The sequence below is a fragment of the Labeo rohita genome, chromosome 9 (genome assembly GCF_022985175.1).
Source record: "Labeo rohita strain BAU-BD-2019 chromosome 9, IGBB_LRoh.1.0, whole genome shotgun sequence".
NCBI classification, from domain to species: Eukaryota; Metazoa; Chordata; class Actinopteri; order Cypriniformes; family Cyprinidae; genus Labeo; species Labeo rohita.
In genome coordinates, this window is record NC_066877.1 from 28503842 (window position 1) to 28520880 (window position 17039).

Genomic DNA, 17039 nt, shown 5'->3' on the forward strand with positions numbered 1-17039 from the left:
TGTCTGCCTGTATCTCTGTCTCTCTCTGCCCTTCTTTGTTCCTTACCTAGTCTCTCCACCCTTTCTGTCATTTCTCAGTGGCTTGGAGCAGACAACCTGTCTGCCTCCAGAGGTCTGTTTTTTTCCTCCATGTATTTACAACCACCTGTCCCACCCTTCTTTCCAAAATGAATTAATGGGTCTTTGATGTGATAAACCCTACTGGCCAGTCTTAGATCCCAGATGGCAGGGAATGCACTGGTAATATTTCTGTGTTAGGAGCTCCTGTTGGCCTGTCTGGCTTGCTTTGAAGATATAGATTATAATCACAAGTAGTGTCCAGTGCTGAAACTCTAGGGATGGCAAAGGATGTGATGATGTTCAGAGAGATATTTTCAGGTGAATGTAACTCATCTGGTTTTTATGTAAATGAGAGATTTTTCAAGAACAAGTACTCTCTGCCTTTACCTGTAACTGTATTTTTATAAGTACATCATGATTCAAGAGTAGCTTTTCTGATGTTTTGATGAACTGTTATCTCTAATATTAAAAGCATGAAGTGGCAGGACACAATAGCTGATAACCAAGGACACTGAATTTTTGGTGTTTATTTCAATATGCAAACAAACCAGTTCATCATTGTATTGCGTCATTACGTATCTCTAGTGTACTACATTGCAAATTCATTTATAATTTGCTCATTTACCCAGAAAAAGCTGTAATCTGATTTTATAAAGAGGTTAGGCATAGCAAAGTAATTATTTTGGCACTGAAGAGAGCGAAGCTCTTGCGGCTACAACACATTTCCCTCCACTGCCTTGCACGGATGTTCCTGCCATCACAATTGCCTTCTTTCTGGCGCACAGGACAGTGCTGTTGGACCGTGGAGAGCACCAATAGCCCATCTGTCTGAAGGACAGCATTAAATTCTCCAACTAACACAAAAAGGTCTATCCAAGCCACTTATGAACAATAAGGACATTTACCAGAGAGACAGTAATCATTTTATGGCCATGCATTCATTAGCGACAGTGTGGGGTGTGAGTGGTGATGTGACGTTACAGAAGATTCACAGAGAGGTTTCTGTCTAATGAAGTCTGACTAATGTCGTCTTGCGTTGAAATTAAATGGGTGATTTGTCAATGGTCAGTAAGGTAGCGTTCATATGTGGTCATAAATTATTATTCTTATTCAGAGTTAATGGATGATCATTAAAAAAATCATAAAACTCAGCCTAATAAATTAAACTATAAATGAAAAGTTTATCAAGATGTTATAGGCCTTTTCTGTATAAAGTACACTACCAGTCAAAAGTTTTTGAACAGTAAGATTTGTAATGTTTTTCAAAGAATTCTGCTCACTAAGTCTGCATTTATTTGATCCAAAGTACAGCGAAAACAGAAAATGTAAATAACTTTCTATTTTAATATATTTCAAAATGTAATTTATTCCTATGATCAGATCTAAATTTTCAGCATCATTACTTCAGTCTTCAGTGTCACATGATCCTTTTATTTAGCAAGGATGCTTTAAATTGATCAAAAGTGATGATAAAGACGTTTATAATGTTTTAGAAGATTTCTATTTTAGATAAATTCTGTTGTTCTGAACATTTTATTGATCAAAGAAACCTAAAAAATTCTACTCGGCTGTTTTTAACATAGTAGTAATAATAATAATTATAATTGTTTTTGAGCAGCAAATCAGATTATTAGAATGATTTCTGAAGGATCATGTGACTGTAATTATGCTAAAAATATAGCTTTGAAATCACAGCAATAAATTACATTTTGAAATATGTTCAAATAGAAAACAGTTATTTAAATAGTAAAAAAAATTCCAAATTTTACTGTATTTGCTGTACTTTGGACCAAATAAATGCAGGCTTGTTGAGCAGAAGAGACTTCTTCGAAAAACATTAAAAAATCTTACTGTTCAGAAACTTTTGACTGGTAGTGTAGTTTTAAGTATAGATAGAGGATGGATGGATAGACAAAAGCTCAGTGCATCCAACTAGCCAAGTCAGACAGGCTGTGGTATAAACCGTAAGTTTATATAACAATAATATGCTGAAAAGGTCAAGCTTTTCAGGGTTATCTGCTAAAATCTAGAAGAATGTAAAGCTAGCGGTTAAATTACTGTTCACATACTCAACAGGTATAGACTGTTAGTTTCTAAATTAAATGGTTGGTAATCCACAAAGCCGAAGGCAGAAACGCTGTTTGCGTGATGACAAAGAAATAATTGGACCCAGATTCTTTCCAGACTTATGCATCCAATTACCAGACACAGAACATGAAAAAGCAACAGTGTCTGTTATATAGAGCATAATAAAATCAAGTTTGAAGCCACACATGATCAGCTCGAATAGCCTCAACAGCACAAAAGATTTCTCAGTCGTAAAACTTTGAGTAATGATTTAGCATAGTCTCTAATGTGATTTGTGCCCTTGATTTATTTATTTATTTCCTTTTCATGCTTTTAAGCTCAAAAATGATTGCGTTTGGTGAGTGCGGCTGGTTAATTAGTGACAATCTAGTATTCCCAGTATCCCATAAATAACCTTAGCTAAATTATACACGGTTCCACTACCTAATTACTCACTTTACAGTAGTTGTTGTGCCATCTTTTTTTCTTTCTCCGTCTCAATTTTTTTCCTGTAAAATGCTTTAAAAAATTTCTGAATGTGTCATCATCACAATGGTAATACCTCCAGGCTTTTCATAGTGCATAGTGGGAGATGACAGAAATACCCCAAGATTATGGATAAAACATAATCTTTCTTTAATGAAAAATTGCTCATGTGCTTACAGGAACCTGTGGCCCAGTCCATGTATTAAAAAGCGTATTCAACACTTAATCTATTTCAATTGAAATACAATACAAAGGCTTAGTGCCCAGGGCATTTCTTTACTATTTGTTGGAGTGGCGTATAGAAGCATTACTATTGTAATAGATCATTCCTGTCTTATTTCTGCTATAATGTCTTCTTATTGCCATTCAGTGCTCTATGAATCAAAGCAGTGAGCTGTAAAATTAGATGCGGAGACTACCAAGGCTCTTACGCTCATTTAAAGCCCTTGCAGAGGAATCCTACAAAGAATATGCCAAGATGTTCTGATCTGAGAGACTTGATATTCAGTCAATGATCATTAGATATTAGTCTGGGAACTATCAATATTTGGCCGCTCTTCCCATCATACTATTCATTAAATTAAATGCAAAACACTCCATCAGCCTGCTAATAGTCAAATCGAGATGCTCAAATATGCAGAGAAATGCTTTGATGGCACCACAACATTTCAGTGCTTTATGCTGTGACCTTTTGATAGATTTTCCTCTTTGTCACCCATTCTCCATTTCTCCATTTATATTGGTTTCTCTTCTGAAAATATAAGCAATGCATTTCTCCAGACACTTTGTCATCAGCTTCAGTATCACGGTGATCTCTATGAAACACCTACCATTCTTTCACACAGATGTACACAAGAACACTGTGACATTTTGAGGTGTACGCTCTTTAGTTGACCTATGAATCACACCCACTTTATGAGGAATCTCAGCGGGCAAACACTGTATCCTGACGGTCTGTAGAAGAAGAACAACTGTCAGATTTTCAATAAGCGATGGATTCATGAGGATGAGATTAGAATCTACAACTTTCCTTGGATTCACTTTTATAATTATTTCTGAAGTTCCTGTACGATGTTATATTTATAACTCACCAGTTAATGCCTCAGAAAATGTTGCTAACTTTTGAAATGACCATTTATCCTAGAGTCATCCATATTTACAATTATATCTGCTAATTAAAATCGATCATTGCTTTCTTGAAATACCAGAAGAGGTTCTGAGTCCTCAGGGATCTTTTGTTTCGATCTGCTTGAGTTATACTTGGCTAAATGGGAAATTAATTGGTCATTGTTTCCCTGTAAATGGCTGTATGGCAATCGTCCAGAATACCGTTGCATAACATCCTCTCAGTTGTAGTACATTAAAACAAAGTTTAAAGAAAGAAAAAAGTGTGTGAAGAATTACAAATGTGCATTGCCAAATGCCTGACACTCCATATGTGACCCTGAACCACGAAACCAGTCTTAAGTAGCACGGGTACATTTGTAGCTATAGCCAAAAATGCACTGTGTGGGTCAAAATTATTGATTTTTCTTTTATGCCAAAAATCCTTAGGATATTAAGTAAACATCATGTTCCATGAATATATTTTGTGAATTTCCTACCATGAATATATCAAAACTTACTTTTTTATTAGTAATATGCATTGCTAAAAACTTAATTTGAACAACTTTAAAGGTGATTTTTCTCAATATTTTAATCTTTTTGCACCCTCAGATATCAGATTTTCAAATAGTTGTGTTTCGGCCAGCTGATGTAAATAATATCTCAATTTAAAAGAAATGACCCTTATGACTGGTTTTGTGGTCCAGGGTCACATATGTACTATATAGGGCATAGAAAGCAATTTTTGCACATGCAATGGTGTGGCTAACACTGTTAATGAACTCAGGGTGTTGATGCCGAGCAAACCGGCAGGCGCTCCGAATGTTGTGACTCCTGCGGCTTGTTTGTCACAGTTAGGCCTTGCAGTTTCCTCTAAGCTGTCACATGAGCACAGGCACGGCAGTGTCTCCTGTCCGTCACTTCTGACCCCCTGTCTGCACTCCTTTGAGGCCAATCTCAGTAATTCACCTTCTGACAAGCCAGTTTGATCTACACTGCAGCTTTAGCTGAAATCCTTCTTGTACACAGGCATTTAGCTGTTCATCTTTGAAATTGCTTTACTTAACAGTTACGTAAGGACTGTAAAGGAAAAAATAATTATTTATAATCATATGGTTTGTTGTTCAAACACTTTTACATGAATTGCACTGCTAAGAGGTCTGAACAGTGGTTGATTAATGAAAAATCATTTGTAATAATTGGTTTGTTGTTTATATACATTTGCACTAGAATTTTTCCTGTTAAGAGGTTTGAACAACAGCTGATTTAAAGGACTGCTTATTTATATACTGCTTGTCTAAATCATTAAGATTATCGTTAAGATATTGCGTACTTCATAAAGAACCTTATTAGGTTAATAGTGTTCTGTCTCTTTCTAGATAAATCATGGATGCACACTCCAGAAGCACTGGCCAAGCATTTTATAGCATACAATGCTAAGGTATGTGTTTTAACCTTTTTTACTGAATATTTTCCTCTAAGCTTTTTTGTTTTGCAAATCTTTTGTATTATTTGTGTTTTTGGTATATTTTATAATTCCTATTGTGTGCGCAGACTATTGTTCATAAGTTTGTTGAAATAATTTTATGCTCTCCAGGGCTCCATTTGTTCAAAAATACAGTAAAAACAGTAATATTGTGAAATATTATTACAATTTAAAAAACTGCAAGTAACTATCAAAGGGTTAACCCAAAATTGAAAATTAGACCATTATTTACTCACCCTCAAGGCATCCTAGGTGTATATGACTTCCTTCTTTCAGATGAATGCAGTTGGAGTTATATTAAAAATTGTTTTGCCTCCTTCAAGCTTTATAATGCAATTGGCAGGTGTTTCTTTTCATCAGTCCAAAACAAGTCCAATAAAATGCTTCCATCCATAATAAAAAGTGCCTCCGGTTGGTGAATAAAAGCCTCCTGTAGTGAATCAATGTGTTTTTGTAAGAAAAATATCCATATTTAAAATGTATTAATCACTTTAATCTAGCTTGCGGTCACTGTTGTCCACGAAAGCTGCTCCGATACCAACGTTTGTTTACAGAAGCAAAGGAAGTAACGTTTCCTGGCTTTAGCAAAGGAAAACCAGTCTCCTCTTGGAGAATTAACAGAATTCTTTTGAACTGAATTCTTTTGAACTGAAATATTTTGTAACATTTGTTCTGTTTCTGTTTAGTTACTTTTTCAATGTAATAAATCCTTGCTCTCTCTCTCTCTCTCTCTCTCTCTCTCTCTCTCTCTCTCTCTCTCTATCTCTGTCTATATATATATATATATATATATATATATATATATGTGTGTGTGTGTGTGTGTGTGTATGTGTCCCCACAATGTCCCCACAAGGATAGTAAAACCTGAAATTTTTGACATTGTGGGGACTGGCTTGTGGTCCCCATGGGTACAAATGCTTATAAATCATACAGAATGAGATTTTTTGAGAAAGTAAAAATGCAGAAAGTTTTCTGTAAGGGTTAGGTTTAGGGGTACGGTTAGGGTAAGGGGATAGAAAATACAGTGTGGACAGTATACAAACCATTGCGCCTATGGAGAGTCCCCACAAAGATAATAAACCAGACGTGTGTGTGTGTGTGTGTGTATATATATGTACACATATGCACACCCACACGTACATGTATATATATACATATTCTCAGTAGTTTTTTACACCATGAGACTGGTACATTATAAATCTATCTATCTATATCTGTATATCTATCTATCTATATCTATATATATAGATATATATACACACAGATATAGATAGATAGATTTATATAATGTACCAATAAAGTCAAGCTATTTATTCTCAGTAGTTTTTTACTGAGAATAAATAGCTTGACTTTATTGGAAGATGTATAAAGAGGGAAAATCAGGTCAGCTTTGATTTGATGTTGACATTAATGCTTGTTGGCGTAACAAGCAACAACTGTACTTAAGAAAAAAAAAACAAAAAAAGAAAGAGAAAAAACAATAAATATCTAAAGGTCTAAACAGAGACAGCTTAAATGGATGGATCAATGCAAATGCTATATCAATTTTCACGGTCTTTTTTGCACAGTCTTTTCACAAAACAATGAATTTGTTTGTGTCTCTTTCGCTATTCATCAAACATCTTGTGGGCAAGAACATCTCGTACACACTGTCAGTGCTGTTTTACGCTCCGTTTCACCAAAGACTCATCTTCTGTTCATGGCTGAGAAGCTGTCTGTACCCGAGCGGTGCTTCTAAGATGTCTTACTGAATTCTTCACAAAAACAAAACAGTTGTGATTCTCAGTGCTGCCGAAGTTTCAGCTGTGTTGTCTGCCTTTTGAGATGTGAAAAGAATAGACAAAGAAAGTGAATTAAAGAAGGGGAGGGAGGTATTCTGCCAGGGTAGCAGGTGATAGATGAGCAAATACTGGATGTCTTTGGCAAAAAAAAACATCTTCGAACAGACCGGCAGGGGACAGTCGTCAGGAACAAGAGACTCTCCACCCAGTGTAATGTAGTGTATCTATCACTCCTGCCTCACTTTCTGTCCTACCGTGCTCACTTGCCCTTGAGTGTGGATGGCATCCATCATAACTATGTGCTGCAGACACGTTTATGGAGTCTTATTTGTTTAACTCCAGTTTGGAAGATAATGCAGTTCTTTTCCTTCAGAAGAGTTTCTCTGATCACAAAAATTGTATGAAGGTGTCGGTATAATGAAAGCCTAATCATGAATCCATTACTTTTGGAAAAAGGCGGACCAACAGTAATGACTGAATCCCAGAAATTAACATTTTGAAAGGTGGAGGAACCTTTTAAAAGATTATGCTTGTAGCCTCTATAGACTATATAACATGAATATAAGAAATGTTTATGTGACAAATGAAAATGGAACAGACTAGAAAATCACATAAGTATAGTCTAGAAATCTTTGTGGTTGCTGTCAAATTATTGTTCATTTATGCATTTCAATAGAGTAGCCATTAGACCAGAGAAGTAATGGCAAGGTGTCTTAAGAACTATTGTTAAATCAGCCAGCACAGCGTCTAGACAGATGCTTGACCACAAGGACTGGGTAAAGGTTAATAGCTCCATCTGTTGGAAGCTAAATGTAGTGTTGTTCATGTTTGTGTTGATTTTCCTTAATGTAAATATGTATCAGTCATCAAATTAACTTTATTATTTAGCCCACAATAAAAAAGTGTACAATAAAACAAAGCATAGATGTGGCAGTACTTTCCTCATCATTTTGACACACCTTAGATATTATTTACTTTATTTATTTTATTTCAATTTGTTTTATTATATTTTATTTTATTTTCAGTTTATTTTATTTTATTTTATTTTATTACACACCGTATGATTTTCATGCTTCTCCCACAGTTTCTGGGGCATACAGAAGTTGATCAACCCAAAGGTACAGAGGTCGTGAGAGATGCTGTCAGAAAGCTCAAGGTAAGTTACTGTAGTTTTACATTGCCTGCACGCTGTAGGTGCTGTGTTTCCATCTGAGAGGATGTAATATCAGAACCCTCCAGCTGTTTCAGACCTTCAGCGGTGCATCACAATTTACCTATTTAATGATGCATAGGGAATTTTATTTTATTAGCCCTTCACTCCCAGTCTTACATTATCACTTATATGGGGTTGCAATAAAATGGGAAATGCTATATAATGCTAATATAATAATAATAATAATAATAATAATAATAATAATTGTTGTTGTTATTATTATTATTATTATTATTATTATTATTATTATTATTATTACTACTAGTAGTAGTAGTAGTAGTACTTTATTAGTAGTACAGTTTATTAATGTATATGTATATAGAGAATTTTTCTGTTTTATCAACTCAGACAATACAAGATGTTTTTTTTTTTTTTAACTTAAGAATATCTGATGTCTTTAAATCTAATTGTTCTTTCTCTTTTTTTTTCTCTCTCTCTCTCTCTAAAGTTTCAGAGACATATTAAGAAGTCAGAGGGACAGAAGATCCCAAAAGTGGAATTACAGATCTCCATCTATGGAGTAAAAATATTAGATCCTAAATCAAAAGTATGTGTATACAGCCTAACAAATAGATTTTTGAAACCAATTGTATCTCACATGAGTCATTTTACTTAAAGGAGAAGTTCACTTCCAGAACCAAAATTGACAGAACCATAATTTACTCACCCCTTTTGTCATCCAAGATGTTCATGTCTATCTTTCTTCAGTGGATAAGAAATTATGTTTCTTGAGGAAAACATTTCTGGAGTTTATTTTCTGTATAGTGGACTTCTATGGTGCCCATGAGTTTGAACCTCCAAAATGCAGTTTTTAGTAGGCTTACAGCAGGGGTCTCCAACCTCTTTTACACCATGGACCAGTTACGGTTTGAAAATATTCTCGTGGACCGTGGGGATTATAGGCCTGAAATTAAAATGATTAAGACTATTAGACAGTTATATACCGTTATCAGCACGTTGAAGTAGATTAGTCTCTGAGAGAATATGCGCCATAATTACAGCGTTAGAAAACTCAGTTGGTTTTTTATTTAATTTCATATATACATTTCTGTATAGTGAATTGTAAAGTTAAAACTGAAGTTAAGACGTTCAACGGCATACCTATTGCGCAAAGTTTGATATCCATTGGCTCGCCTTCATGGTTTAAAACAGAAATACGTCCAATATTGCATCATAACCACAAACCCCCATGCATATGCATCTTAAATGCACGGAGACGTGAAAGAGGAATCAACTTGGTGTGCCGCGCTGTCTGAAACACGTCTCTATGCTCGTGTATGTGAGAACAGCGCGTAAGTAACGAAGCGCGTTCTGTTTCTTCTTGTGATTTTTAAAATAGCTTGAATGTGTAAATTGGCAAATTAATCTGCAAAGTCACATCCCGAACATTGGGGTCTTGACCTGGTCTGTACATATCACAGATCGACTGTGATCCGTAAGCCCTAATAGGCTATATGACAGATCAGATCAAATGCTTCAGGAAAATTGCTTTGCCGGTCCAATGGCAGTCTCCAGCGAAAGTTTGTTTTCATATGTAGCTTTAAAATAATACATTACAGCTTCCGTAAAATGTTGTATGTTTCAGTTAGTAATTATAACTTAGTGGGTTTTTGAATTAATTAATTTATTTTTGTGTGTGTGTGTGTGTGTGAGACATTCATTTTTGCGATTATTTTTGTGGTGAAATGGCAAATTATGCAGGATCACAAAAAAATGCCACATGTTGCTGATTTTGCGTTGGGTTCAGCAGTCAAAAAACTGGAGGGTCTGCTTTTAACTTCAAATGCTTGACTTGTCTAGCTCTGCGATGTGCATGCATACTCTGTGTAATTACTTTGTAAACACTGGTTCGTTACTTCTGCAGAGATGTAGGGCGATTTTGTAGTTAGAGGAGAAAATGAGACAGGAGTTTTTCGACATACCCTAACTGCACTGACCCGGATTACACAGAGTATGCATGCACATCACAGAGCTAGACAAGATGAGCATTTGAATTTTAAAAGTATATAAACTATAATATAACTATATATTTTTTTTTTAAATAACCGATCGTTTCGCTAGAAAAGACCCTTCTTCCTTGGCTGGGATTGTTTAGAGCCCTTTGAAGCTGCATTTAAACTGCATTTGGGAGTTTAAACTCACGGGCAACACTGAAGTTCACTATATGGAGAACATTCCTGAAATGTTTTCCTCAAGAAACATAATTTCTTCTTTACGACTGAAGAAAAAAAAGACATTAACATCTTGGATGACAAGTGGGTGAGTAAATTATCTGAATTTTTTTGTTCTGGAAAAGAACTTCTCCTTCAAGTAGAAGCCAGCTGGGGGACTATAAGAAGTATTTGGACACTTTCGGGTTGTCAAATGTGTTTGTAGTTAATGATATACTACACCTATCTTAATCTGAGAGGACAGTGGATATTTTGTTGTTAGTCTAAAAAAAATGTTTTTAAGTGTGTCCAAGTACTTTTTGGTGCCACTGCATGCCCGTATCTCTATAGACTCTATATTTTGTCTATACCGTCTCTTATCTTGTTTTCTTCTTCACAGGAAGTACAGCACAACTGTCAGTTGCACCGGATATCCTTCTGTGCAGATGATAAGACAGACAAAAGGATATTCACATTCATTTGTAAAGATTCAGAGTCCAACAAGCATCTCTGCTATGTGTTTGACAGTGAAAAATGTGTAAGACTACAGATAATGTCATATTAGCAGTCCTAATTCTTTTTAACAAAATGATTTGTCGCTCTCACATATTGTTATTGAATTTTTAAACTAAATGGATGCTTAAAAGTGGCTCAGAAGACAAATGGCCAAACAAAACACTGCCGACGATGTTACTAGGAAAATGATCTGTCATGTATCTGTCGATTCCAGGCAGAGGAGATAACTTTGACTATCGGCCAAGCATTTGACTTGGCATACAAGAAGTTTCTGGAGTCTGGGGGAAAAGACGTAGAGACGAGGAAACAGATAGGTGGCCTACAGAAAAGAGTGAGTATGATGTACAACTACAGTTGAAGAACACATTGCAATAACTCAAAATGGACCATTTGTTAATGACAAATGTCTTTCTTAATAGATTCAAGATCTTGAAACTGAGAATTCTGAGTTGAAGAAGCAGTTGCAAGTTTTAGAGGAACAGCTGATGATTGCTCAGGTTCCTCCTGTAAGCACCGCATGGACTTCCTGTCGTCAGTAGAGTGCATCTAATTGCCGTTCACCATTCTGTTAATTAGCTGGCTACAAAACCGACATCAGCTATGCCTAAAGACCTCTTCTAAACTCATGAGCTTTCACTTTTTTCAGAAAAAAACACTGCAGTAAAACTAGTGCTGACTAGTTCTGATCTCTCCACAGCTTCTTCACATTAACTCTTCTAATGAGGCCTATATGCTTCAGAGACCCTCATCTCTCTTCTGGTGTCACAACGTGACCTCGTTCTCTTGCCTCGAAATCTCTTCTGTTACACTAACGCCAATGAGCTCACCTGACTCTAACCTTTCTGCTGGTCTTCTGACTCCTCCACCTGCTAAACCAGCTTTGTCAAGGCCTCCCAGTGGAGCCAGTGTTCCTCGTCCTCCTGTAAAGCACTTTTCTGTTTACTCTTTCTCTCTTTGTGGTCTCGTTTGTTGTTTTCAGTGGTTTTTGCTAAGCTTACTAATTCATATGGCTCCGACAAACACCTACAATTAGATTCTAGTGGTTGCAGGGTTTTGTTAGATCGGTTTGTTCACACTGTTGCTATTGGTTTGGGACAGTGTGAACTAGCATTAAAGGGATAGTTCACCCAAAAAGGAAAATTCTGTCATCAGTTACTCACCTTCACGTCATTCCAAACCCGTAAGACCTTTGTTCATCTTCAGAACATAAATTAGGATATTTTTTTGACGAAATCCAAGAGCTTTCTGACCCTGCATAGACCGCAACAGAACTACCACATTTAAAGCCCAGAAAAGTAATAAGGACGTCATTAAAATAGTCCATGTGACATCAGTGGTTCAACCTTGATTTTATGAAGCTACAAGAATACTTTCTGGCTGACGCGGAAGAGAAGAAATTGTTGAATGAAGTCATTATTTTTGTTTTCTTTTTGCGAACAAAAAGTATTCTCATAGCATACCTTTTTGGGCCTTAAACGTTATAGTTGCGTTGCTGTCTATGCAGGGTCAGAAAGCTCTTGGATTTCATCAAAAAGATCTTTATTTGTGTTTCGAAGATGAACGAAGGTCTTACAGGTTTGGAACGAGTTGAGGTTGAGTAATTAATGAAAGAAATTTTTGGGTATACTGTCCCTTTAAGGGCCATGAATTTTGACTACGACCCATTTTAAATAATTCCAAATGAGTTTAGCACAAAAAAAGGTGTTTTTTTTTTATGCCAATAATCATTAAGATATTAAGTAAAGATCATATTCCATAAAGATATTTCGTAAACTTCGTACCATAAATATATCAATACTTAATTTTTGATTAGTAATATGCATTGCTAAGAACTTCGTTTGGACTATTTTAAAGGTGATTTTCTCAGTATTTTTTATTTATTTATTTTATTTTATTTTTTTGCACCCTCAGATTCCAGATTTTCAGCCAAATTAAATTAAATCATTTAGCGTTCAGATGATGTATAAATCTCAATTTCACAAAATTGACTGGTTTTGTGGTTCAGGTTTGCATACATATTTAAAGCACACAGTGAAACGTGCACAAAAACATTCGGACTGTGAATAGGGTCCATTTTTATTTTATAAGGCTTGTATATATTATTAAAAATATTTTTAAGACTCACTGATTAAGAATTTGAAATATAATTATTGATTTATTTATTGGAATAATGTACACAATAAAACATACACAACATACACAAAAACTTGAATAATGTGAATGGGTCAAGTTTTCATTTATTCATTCATTCATAAAGCACACAGTGAAATGCACAGAAACACTGAACAAGAATAGGGTCAATATGTATTTATTTATTTATATAAAGCACATAATGAAAATTTCGCAAAAACGTGAAATGGGTCTGTTTTTGATTTCGTGTTGACTTAACGTTATTATTAAATAGTGTGATGTAGTATAATACATGATACTTTCTAACATACACTTTATTTTCGAGTTTTAACAGATGGTCTTCAAATGAGTGGTTCTTCAGATTGCTCATGTACTTCACGCATTATTCACTTTTGCAGGGAAACAGCATGTCGTCGAAGATGCCCACTGATGTATTCGACATGGTTCCATTTTCTCCAATGACTCCATTGGTTCCATTACCAGCAAGTAATGGCTCAGCCCCTCCACCCCCTGCAAGGCCTACAGAAATGAGTGAGTTGTCTTTTTTTGTTCATTTCTTTATCAAAAGTTGAGGAATGTTGGTTCGTTCGGCCGTAAGATCAGGTTGCATAGGCTCATATTTTATGGATGTTAGCTTCAGTGGCCTGTAAAATGAAGGGAAAAAGACTGCCCTTTTTTTCCTCAGGGAGAGACCTGTTTGGTGCAGAGCCATTTGACCCATTCACCTGCGGGGCAGCTGACTTCCCTCCTGACATCCAGTCCAAACTGGATGAGATGCAGGTGACTGCATGTCTGTGAATTATTAGCAAATGGACTGGTGTAAATGAGCAGCTAATGGAGCTGACGGTAGGCACTGCTGCAGCTGTGAAGTACAGAAGGGAATAAGAAGGGAATAATACGATGATTATATTTGGCTTAATGTTCATTTTGGATTTGTCTGGGGAGTGCTATACTGTTTATAGATGGAAAACTTTCAAGAAAACTGCAAAGTTTGCTTTTTATGTATGCTTTCAACCTGATTAAAATAGACTAACATGCAGTAAATCTTGCATACAGAGCAGTTACTTGAAATATTTATATCATTTGCCAGTTTTGCTTAACTAACAACCTCAATTTTCCGTCTTTTTGCTCTCTTTCTGCTTGCAGCGGCAAAGATGGTTTGTATTTAAACACAACTTGAGTTTTTTTCAAATGACTTGTAGCTTAAGTCTAATGCTTGCTTGCTTAACTATTTTAAAGAGATCCAAAAATGAAAATTTCCTCTCATTTTTGCCTTTCCTTCATCTTTTCCATATATGTGACCCTGGACCACAAAACCAGTCATAAGGAGCATGGGTATATGTGTAGAAATAGCCAACAATACATAGTATGGGTAAAAATTATTTATTTTTGTTTTATGCCAAAAATCATTAATTAAAAAAATCATAATTTTGATTAGTAATATGCATCGCTAAGAACTTCATTTGGACAAATTTAAGGGTGATTTTTCTCAATATTTATTTATTCATGTATTTATTTTTTTATTTTGCACCCTCAGATTTTCAGATAGTTGTGTCTTGGCCAAATATTGTCTTGACAAACCATACATCAATGGAAAGCTTATTTTTTCAGCTTTCAGATGGTGTATAAATCACAATTTCAAAAAATTGACCCTTATTATTGGTTTTGTGGTCCAAGGTCACATATTGAAAATAAATGGTGTCTGGTTTTCATAAACTGTGTGCAATTTTTTTTAAACCTTCTAATTTTTGAAGCTTTATGGCTCCTGGTCACCATTCACTTTCATAGTATGGCAAAAATGCCGTGTCAACATTTTGCTAAACGATGATGATAAAATTTTCATTTTTAAGTGAACTATCCATGTAAATGTCTTTAAGATCGATTATGTACACTAAGACTTTAAGCCTTTAAAATCCTTGTAGTTATTAAACAGAGTTGTATAAATGCAGAATGTGGTTGTGTATTTCAGATAAACGTGCATGTGTTAAATGGTTCATTCTTATTTATTTTATTTTATTTTATTTTTTTGTCTTTAGGAGGGGTTCAAAATGGGACTAACAGTAGAGGGCACTGTCTTTTCCCTTGATCCGTTAGATGGACGCTGCTGATGCCAAGAAGAAAGTTTTGTCACTTTCATGTTAAACCATTTGTATTAAAGTGCCAAACTCGGGTTTACAGTCAAGATGTCAATGTCTTATCTTACGTTTCTTTTTTATGTATTTGCATTTTGAATTTGGTTTACAAAAAGTATATTGAGAAATCAAAAGCAGTAGATCACTATTTTTGTAAGAACTAAAAAAAAAAACTAGCAATGTAGTTTTAACACCCAAGTTTGCTTGTACAGGCAATGAAGGATGTAGAAAGTATGTCCAATTGCACAGTCTGTGTCAGTTTCATTACTATTATCAAAGCTTGTGTAACATACAAGCTGCTGTTTTTAATCTGTATAGCATATTATAATTCATAAATGCATACAATGTTAGCATTATGGAGTTTTACGTTACTTTTTTTTTTTTAACACTTAATGCGTTACCATACGTCATAATCACATTCCTTTTGTATGAGATCATGTGTAAAACTATGATACAGTATATGTTAATAGCAATGGATCCATTAAAATACAGTATTTTTTAACTGAACAGCAATGCCATAAATTGCAGGACTGGACTATTTCCACATTAACGTACCTGTATTGCAGTTTAATTTTATATTATATATTTTAGTATACTCTTGCACAAGGAAGCACTTTGGAAGAGCTCTGTTCATGTATTACTGTTAATTCTGTTTTGTAAGCATTATTTAGCCTTTGCTGTTGTAGTCATTAAAAGAAAATGGTACATATTCTCTGTGTAAGTTATGTTTTGTAACATGTCTTTCTTAAATTTTACCTGCTTTAAATGAGAGAACTGTTTTTTGGCTCAACAAATCTTCAGCCACGTGCATAGTGTTTTATTCATTTATTTCAAATTGAAAATACAATGTAAAGGTATAGTAATATTACAGTAAAATGATCATTATGAACTTGAGTACAGTTAATGTACCATTTAATTTAAAGTGTTTTAAATCTACTCTTGTAAAATATAAAAGCTTAAAATGTTAGTTTTCGCTATTATAATTCATAATAGTGAGTCATTATATAATTTGGCTCAATCATGTAATGTGTACTGTTCGTAAGTGTTTCTTTCTGAAGAGCACCACATCTTTGATTGCGTTAGTTCATTCTTCTCACGTCGTTGCTCAGGTGAGCTGATCTTTCTCATTCTTTGTATGTTCAACAAGTGTTTTTTTTCCATTCGCCTCATATTTCAATCAGTGCAATTCTTGTAGAAACCTGTAGAAAGCCTTTCTGAGGAACATGTATACAAGGCATGTAATATAACATTCAAGCATGATTCATAAAAGCACACTTCGTGTTCAGTAAAGACCCGTTTTTATGCTCCCCATTAAATACTACTAATATTACAAGCAATAACGAGCAGTCCTCGCTGTAGGCATTTACAGTTCTGAACATATTTTAGTCTAATATTTTAATGTACAGAAAGGACAATATTTTAACAATATTTGTTAAAATAGTACCAAAAATATTTTAAACTAGTATTACCCCTGCCATTTCTTACTATTTACTCAAGGCAAAAATAAACGGAAGAATAAAAATAAACATTCCGGCATAAATAAATCACTAGCAACTTACAGAGGATATAATAAAGCAAAGCAATATCTTACGTTTTTATTAATTAAAAATATAATTTCATGCTTAAAAGTTGTGGAATGAAACATACGCATCTTCAAAAGTCATGAAAAAAGAAAGAAATATCGCTTTGATTCAATAAAATGATAAATGGTAATGAGCATATGTTTAATTTGCAAAGCAAATACATGAGATTAGCTTCAAATCCATATAAAAAGATTTAAAATTTCCTAAAATAGGATAAAATGATGATAGAAGAAAAAGTGCAAGAATGATAGGTATACCTGCATGCTTTAGAAAATATGACACAAAAATATTGTCAATTTAACTACACCAGCATTTTACTACATCGTGCCTT

General features: G+C 34.7%; 1 protein-coding gene across 8 annotated transcripts in view; it reads left to right on the forward strand.

Moving 5' to 3' along the window:
- The window catches only part of gulp1a (GULP PTB domain containing engulfment adaptor 1a), a 64150-nt gene extending 48316 nt beyond the window's left edge, over positions 1-15834 (forward strand). For 6 of the 8 annotated variants that reach the window (XM_051118307.1, XM_051118312.1, XM_051118309.1 and 3 more), the window contains 10 exons: positions 5097-5158; positions 8069-8140; positions 8646-8744; positions 10748-10885; positions 11078-11194; positions 11283-11369; positions 11561-11785; positions 13392-13524; positions 13679-13773; positions 15030-15834. In XM_051118307.1, the coding sequence (XP_050974264.1) occupies positions 5097-5158; positions 8069-8140; positions 8646-8744; positions 10748-10885; positions 11078-11194; positions 11283-11369; positions 11561-11785; positions 13392-13524; positions 13679-13773; positions 15030-15101 (1100 nt within the window). In that variant the 3' untranslated portion in view covers positions 15102-15834. Of the gene's footprint in view, positions 1-5096; positions 5159-8068; positions 8141-8645; positions 8745-10747; positions 10886-11077; positions 11195-11282; positions 11370-11560; positions 11786-13391; positions 13525-13678; positions 13840-15029 lie in introns of all 8 variants that reach the window. The other 2 variants (XM_051118313.1, XM_051118314.1) reach the window with 2 other exon arrangements.
- The last annotated feature ends 1205 nt before the right edge of the window (positions 15835-17039 follow it).